The sequence below is a fragment of the Rhinolophus ferrumequinum genome, chromosome 19 (genome assembly GCF_004115265.2).
Source record: "Rhinolophus ferrumequinum isolate MPI-CBG mRhiFer1 chromosome 19, mRhiFer1_v1.p, whole genome shotgun sequence".
Taxonomy (NCBI): Eukaryota; Metazoa; Chordata; class Mammalia; order Chiroptera; family Rhinolophidae; genus Rhinolophus; species Rhinolophus ferrumequinum.
In genome coordinates this window covers 3,728,370-3,734,748 of record NC_046302.1, presented here as the reverse complement: position 1 = coordinate 3,734,748, position 6,379 = coordinate 3,728,370, and the positions used below count along the sequence as shown (strand labels likewise).

Here is a 6,379-nt window from a genome sequence, read left to right as displayed (position 1 = left end):
CTATTAGAAATATAAACAAATACAGTAATGTTGCAAGATACAAAATCAATGTACAAAAATCCATTGCATTCCTATATACTAACAATGAAATTTCAGAAAAAGGAATAAAAAAAATTCCATTTGCAATTTCAACAAAAAGAATAAAATATCTAGGAATAAACTTAACAAAGAATGTTAAGGACCTATACACTGAAAACTACAAGACATTATTTTTAAAAAATTGAAGAAGGTACAAAGAAATGGAAAGATATTCCATGTTCATGGATTGGAAGAATCAACATAGTCAAACTGGCCATATTATCCAAAGCAATATACAGATTTAATACAATCCCCATCAAAATTCCAGTGGCATTCTTTAAAGAAATAGAACAAAAATATAATCAGATTTGTATGGAACCACAAAGGACCCCAAAAAGCCAAAGCAATCCTGAGTAAAAAGAGCAAAGTCAGAGGTATCACACTCCCTGACTTCATATTATACTACAAAGAGACAATAATCAAAACAACATGCTATTGACAGAAAAACAGACACAAAGACGAATGGAACCGAATTGAGAACCAAGAAATAAACCCACATATATATGGGCAAACGATTTTTGACAAAGGAGCCAAAAACATACAATGGAAAAATGCAAACCTTTTTAATAAACGGTGCTGGGAAAATTGGAAAGCCACATGTAAAAGAATGAAACTAGAGTGCTATTTGTCACCATACACAAAAATTAACTCAAAATGGGTCAAAGACCTAAATATAAGACCAGAACCAATAAAAAACATAGAAGAAAACATAGGTACTAAACTTATGGACCTCAATCTTAGAGAGGATTTTATGAATTTGATCTCAAAGGCCAGGGAAGCAAAAGCTAAAATAAATGAATAGGACTATATCAAACTAAAAAACTTATGCACACCAAAACAACTATCAACAAAACAAAAGGGTAACCAACTGAATGGGAGAGAAGATATTTGCAAACAACACCTCTGATAAGGGGCTAATATCCAAAATATATAAGGAACTCATACAACTCAACAACAAAAAAACCCAAACAAACCAATCAAAAAATGGGCAGAGTTCCTGAACATACACTTCTCCCAAGAAGACATACAAACAGGCAACAGAAAAAAAGATGTTCAATTCACATAAGGGAAATGCAAATCAAAACCACAATGAGGTATCACCGCACACCTGTTGGAATGGCTACGATCAACAAGAAAATAAATAACAAGTGTTGGAGAGGTTGTAGAGAAAAAGGTATACACTGCTGGTGGGAACATACATTGGTACAGCCACTATGGAAAACAGTATGGAGATTCCTCAAAAAATTAAAAATAGAGTTACCATATGACCCAGTAATCCCTCTTCTGGGTATCTACCCAAAAATGTTGAAAACATTTATTCCTAAAGATATATGTATCCCTCTGTTCATTGCAGCATTATTCACAGTAACCAACACATGGCAACAAACAACGTGTCCTTTGATAGATGATTGGATAAAGAAGATGTGGTACATGTATACAATGGAATAATTACTCAGTCATAAGAAAAGATGAAATACTGCCATTTATGACAACATGTATGGATCTTGAGAATATCATGCTAAGTGAAGTAAGTCAGATGGAAAAAGTCAAGAACCATATCATTTCACTCAAGTGGGATATAAAGCAAAAAGCAACAAATGAACAAATAAGACAAAAAAAAAAAAAGAAAACAAACAAAAACGCAGACATAGACAATAGTATGGTGGATACCGGAGGGAAAGGGGGATGGTGGAGGTAGAAATATATGGTGACAGGAGACTTGACTTCGCATGAACACAAAATGCAATATATAGATGATGTATTATAGAATTGTACACTTAGAAACATATAATCTTATTAACTGATATCACATGAATAAATTTAATAAAATTAAAAAAAAAAAAAGATAGGGCAAAAGATGGAGTACCGCCCAGGTATGGAATGCTAGCCTGGGGCAATGAGCCATGGTGGTCCAGGGACAGCCTCCCATTGCAATGTTCTTGAATTAGAAGTCAGCTGAAGCCTATTTGTCTCAGGGAGGCTCCCAAAACAGTCTGTATCTGTAGGGGGAGTGGGATTGCGTCACAGTTTGGCTTCCTGGGCTCTTTCTGCTTCCTCCCCTTGGTGTTTGGGGCAGTGTGTGGGGGTACCCCCACAAACCTCTCAAACACCTAATTCCACCTCATCGTCTTTTTTGAGGCCAGAGCTGACACACATTCATTTCTCACTTCTGTGTCTCTCACCAAGGTGACTGACTGGCTCTCCCAAACCTCAGTTCCTGGAACCTCACTTGTGTATCAGGACTTGCAGGGTCACCCAGGGCACACCCAGACGGGTGAAGAGACACACAAGGTGCAGGCTGCTGATGATCAGAACCTTTATTTGCCCTGGGTTCACTTTCTCACCCAGCCAAATGTCACTCTGATTGGACTGGGGTTGGGGTACGGGTCCCAGACAGGGACAGGGGATGCAGGCAGGAGGATTCCATCAGCTGCTTCAGGTGGAGGTACCATGCATCAGGAGGGGGTGAGAAGGGCAATTGGATTGCCAGGGGAGGCAGGTCAGATTGTGGAGGGTGAGATGGAGGTTTTCTTCTCACTAGACCTTTCTTCAGTACTCGGCAGTAATTGTTTTGACCCGCAGGTACTCATTCAGGGCCGCCTCTCCTGCAAGATAGTGTGTGACATTGGAACCATCATCATCATAGAGGCTCCTGCGTGCATATTATCTCATGGATCACTACATCAAACCCAGCTCAGCCCCAGTTACAGATGAGAAATAAAGGCCTGGGGGGTCAGCTGCCAGTGAAAGAGGGAACAGGATTCCAATAGGCATTGGAATACAGAACCAATCTGAGGCCACCATACCAGAGACTTCCCTAGCTTCAGCGACCAACTCTTAAGGGAGGGCAGCCCCATCAGTTCCAGGGCAGCTGAAAGTTTCTCTTGGTGCCTTCCTATTACCCAGATGTGCCAGCCTCTCCCACTGCTGCCTCCCAACCAATTCCAGATCAAGTTGTGACTAGGAAAAGGGGTGTCTTACAGGGCCCCCGAGACCCCTGGAATTCGACTCTGCTAAGTGGCGGATATTTGTTGGCCCCACAACCAGCATGAGGAGCCTGTGGCTGCCTGACAACTCCCCCACACACAAAGGCTGGGTCCAAGAGCCATGTTTCTCTGATGCTGCTGCCAACGTTGTTTTCACCACCAGCTGGGGTCCATTGAGGTCTCTGGCCCATCCTAAGTTTGGAAGTCCTGGTTTGTGGGAGCAGGACACAGAGGACAAAGGAGAGGCTGGGGGAGCTTGCAGGGGCAGAGTCATAAGTGATAGAGATCATATCCTGGGGACTCAGCACACGTAGCCTCCCTGGATGATGATGGTCCTTGTGGATTTTCATGGAAGACACCAGGAAAGTAGCCCAGAGATGGCAAGGACAGAGGGGACAGGAGTGTCCAGCGTATGTGTGTGTGTGTGTGTGTGTGTGTGTGTGTGTGTGTGTATGTGTGCGCACATGCACGTGGGCATATGCATGTGTGTGTATGTGTGAGCCCTGGCTCTGCGTGCATAGTGTTTGTGTGGTGTCAGGCTTTGGGGGGATCTATTCACAAGCATCCTTGCAGCTTCCCACGGGATTTGAAAGATGGAGCAAAGAAGAAAAATCAGTGAGTGCCCTTTGGTTTCAGCCTCAATGTGAACCTCCCTGAGTACCCTGATCTGGGCAGGGAAGGTCTGGAGGGATGGAGGTGTCTAAGAGACAGTGTGCTGCTCTCTTATACCTTTTGGCCTCTGCCAAACTCAACATCAGAGCTGTAATTCCCAACTGGAGCTAGTCCCCAACTGCTGGTTTCCAGAGTGGCAGGATGTGGAGAAATGGGACTCACCCTAAGTCAAGCAGCAGTTCAGGGAAAGAGGAGTACTGGAGCAGAACTCCACTTTCCCCAGCAAGTCAGGCCAGGCTTGCATTCAGCTTCCTACCGTGGTGACCTTGTCTCTACACTAGGAACTCACACTGCCCCAGTAGGCACCCATGGCTTTTCCTCTCTCTGAGGATGAAACTTGAGGACTGACTGTGATCCCTGGGCCCCACCATCTGGCCCCTGCCTGCCTCTTGGGCCTGCTCTCCTCCTGTCCTCTCTACCCTGGGCCCACACCAGCCTCTTCCTGCAGCTCCAAGACCAAAGCTGGTTCCGTCAGGACTTGCCATTCCTTCTTCTAGGAACACATACCCCCGGTCTTTATGCTGGCTCCTTCCACCATTGGGGTCTCAGGGCAGGTCTCAGGCCTCCTCAGAGAGGCCTTTCCTGGCTCCAGGCTAAAGTTGCTCTCCCAGTATCCTCGCCCAGATCACTTTGTCTTGTCTGCTTCCTAGAGGGATCTTGTTTACTGCCTTAATTATCACTTGTCCTCTCACAGTAAGAAGTGAGCACCATCTTGTCAATGCTACACGCCTGATCCCTGGGACAGGACCTGGCACCAAGTGACTTCTAACAGGTGTTTAGGATTAGGTTACCTAGGTCTTTGCCAAATCCAGACTGCTTGAACCCTCCGAAGGGAGCAGCCACGTCGGTCTTGTTGTATGTGTTGATGAACACGGTGCCTGCCTCCAGCTTGTCACTGACGTATAAGGCCTTGCTGATGTCCCTGGTGAAGACTCCAGAGGCCAGGCCAAATTCTGTGGCATTGGCTCGAGACAGCACAGTGTCCACGTCACTGCAGGGAAAATCCAGGAAGAACTTGGTGAAGGAGGACTGGGCGGCAGCCCTGGACTTGGGACTCAGAGAGACCTCTACCTCCCCCACAGGGGAGCCCAGCCCCCTCCAAGCTCCCCACCATTCAGGACCTTCTGAGGAGAAATGTTCCAGGCCTAAAGCTAGAGTAGAGGAGACAGGACTACAAAGAGAGGAGGACAGAGTTAAAGAGATGAGGAAGAGCAGAGTAGAATTTGCACACAGACGACCACAAGGACACTTTGGGTCAACAAGGGCGAGCCCTTTACTTTACAGACAGAGTGATGGGAGCCCAGAGAGAGGTAAAAGGGGTCCCCACAACACCTGGAAAGGTACATGCACTGAGTATTCCCCAGGGAGCCATGTCTGGGTTTCCCCACCTCAGACATCATAGGCTTGAAGACTTAGCACAATATTTGCTTGGTAGATGGCAAATTATTCTAATAAAAAATCAGCATGTAATGATAATTTTGATAATATTTTGACAGTTGGAAGTATAGTGTATTAGGATGAGGTGTCATTTTGTAATCTGCTCAAAGGTTCTACTCTGAAAACTAATAATCCATAAAAGAATTTGAGTAGATCGATGTGGCCACAGAGTCTAATCCTTCTTCTTTTAAACCCAGGCTGGTCTTGGTGACTTGCTGAACAAATAGGACATGATGAAAGTTAGGTTCTGGGCTTTCTGAGGCTGATCAATGGATCTTGAGGAGCCTTGAGGCTTACACTCAGCCTCTGTGGGGGAGCCAGGTGCAGAGCAGAGGCCCTGAGGCTGCCATGGGGGAGAGAACCTATAAGGTGGCCCAGAGATCACTGGAAGACAGCCACTCAAGATGTCCCTGTTGAGGGCCAGACGTGGCACAGAGCAGAGGCGGGTTGGACCCATCAAACCCTAACCAAATTGCAGATTCATGAGTGAAATAAATAACTGTTACTATTCCAAGCCATTGAGTTTTGGGATAGTTTATTACACATCAGTAGACAATTAGGACAGATACCAACACAGTAAGAGAGACATCCAGAGACACAAAGGACACTCACAGTAGGACCCAAAGCCCTACCAGTCCCCTGGGGCTCTCCTCACCTCAGTGGTTGATGAGGACTCTGCAGACGGCCAGATTTTGTCCACAGCTCCCACCCCATCTGAGTTCTCCTTCTGTCCCCAAAGCTCATGTGAAGCCCCCAGTAACACCCAGGAAGAATCAGGCTTTTGAGAGACATAAGCAGAATTCCCTACCCGTTAGCAAACCGAGAGATGATCATGATGGGCCCAAAGGACTCCTCCTTGGCGATGAACATGTGGTCCTCCACATCTGTGAAAACGGTCGGCTGGAAAAAGAAACCTGGGCGGGCCGGGGGAGGGGAGACAGAGGTCTGTGGAATTCAGGAAAGCCATCCTCCAGTAGTCCTGCCTCTCCCTGTCCATGCTGGGTCTCACCAGCCACCATGCACACATCCCACTCCAGCAATTCAATTCATGACATCTGTGTGGTAGATGCCACATACTGTGAGGTGCTTTCCTGCCCGAGGCATACGAATTTATGGGAGCCCCACAATGCTTTCAAATAAATGCTGCTGAGGAAAATGAGGCTTAGAGTTGGTCTGTAATAGAGCTGATATTTGGATCCAAGTCT

The 6,379-nt window shown here is 45.9% G+C and overlaps 1 protein-coding gene across 2 annotated transcripts in view; it reads right to left on the bottom strand.

Annotated features, from left to right (window-relative positions):
- Nucleotides 1-2,378: 2,378 nt before the first annotated feature.
- ALDH1L1 (aldehyde dehydrogenase 1 family member L1) overlaps nucleotides 2,379-6,379 on the bottom strand; it is a 114,913-nt gene continuing 110,912 nt past the window's right edge. For both annotated transcript variants that reach the window (XM_033135659.1, XM_033135658.1), the window contains 3 exons: nucleotides 5,983-6,088; nucleotides 4,529-4,728; nucleotides 2,379-2,684 (listed from right to left, as the gene is read on the bottom strand). In XM_033135659.1, the coding sequence (XP_032991550.1) occupies nucleotides 2,629-2,684; nucleotides 4,529-4,728; nucleotides 5,983-6,088 (362 nt within the window). In that variant the 3' untranslated portion in view covers nucleotides 2,379-2,628. The remainder of the gene's footprint in view (nucleotides 2,685-4,528; nucleotides 4,729-5,982; nucleotides 6,089-6,379) is intronic.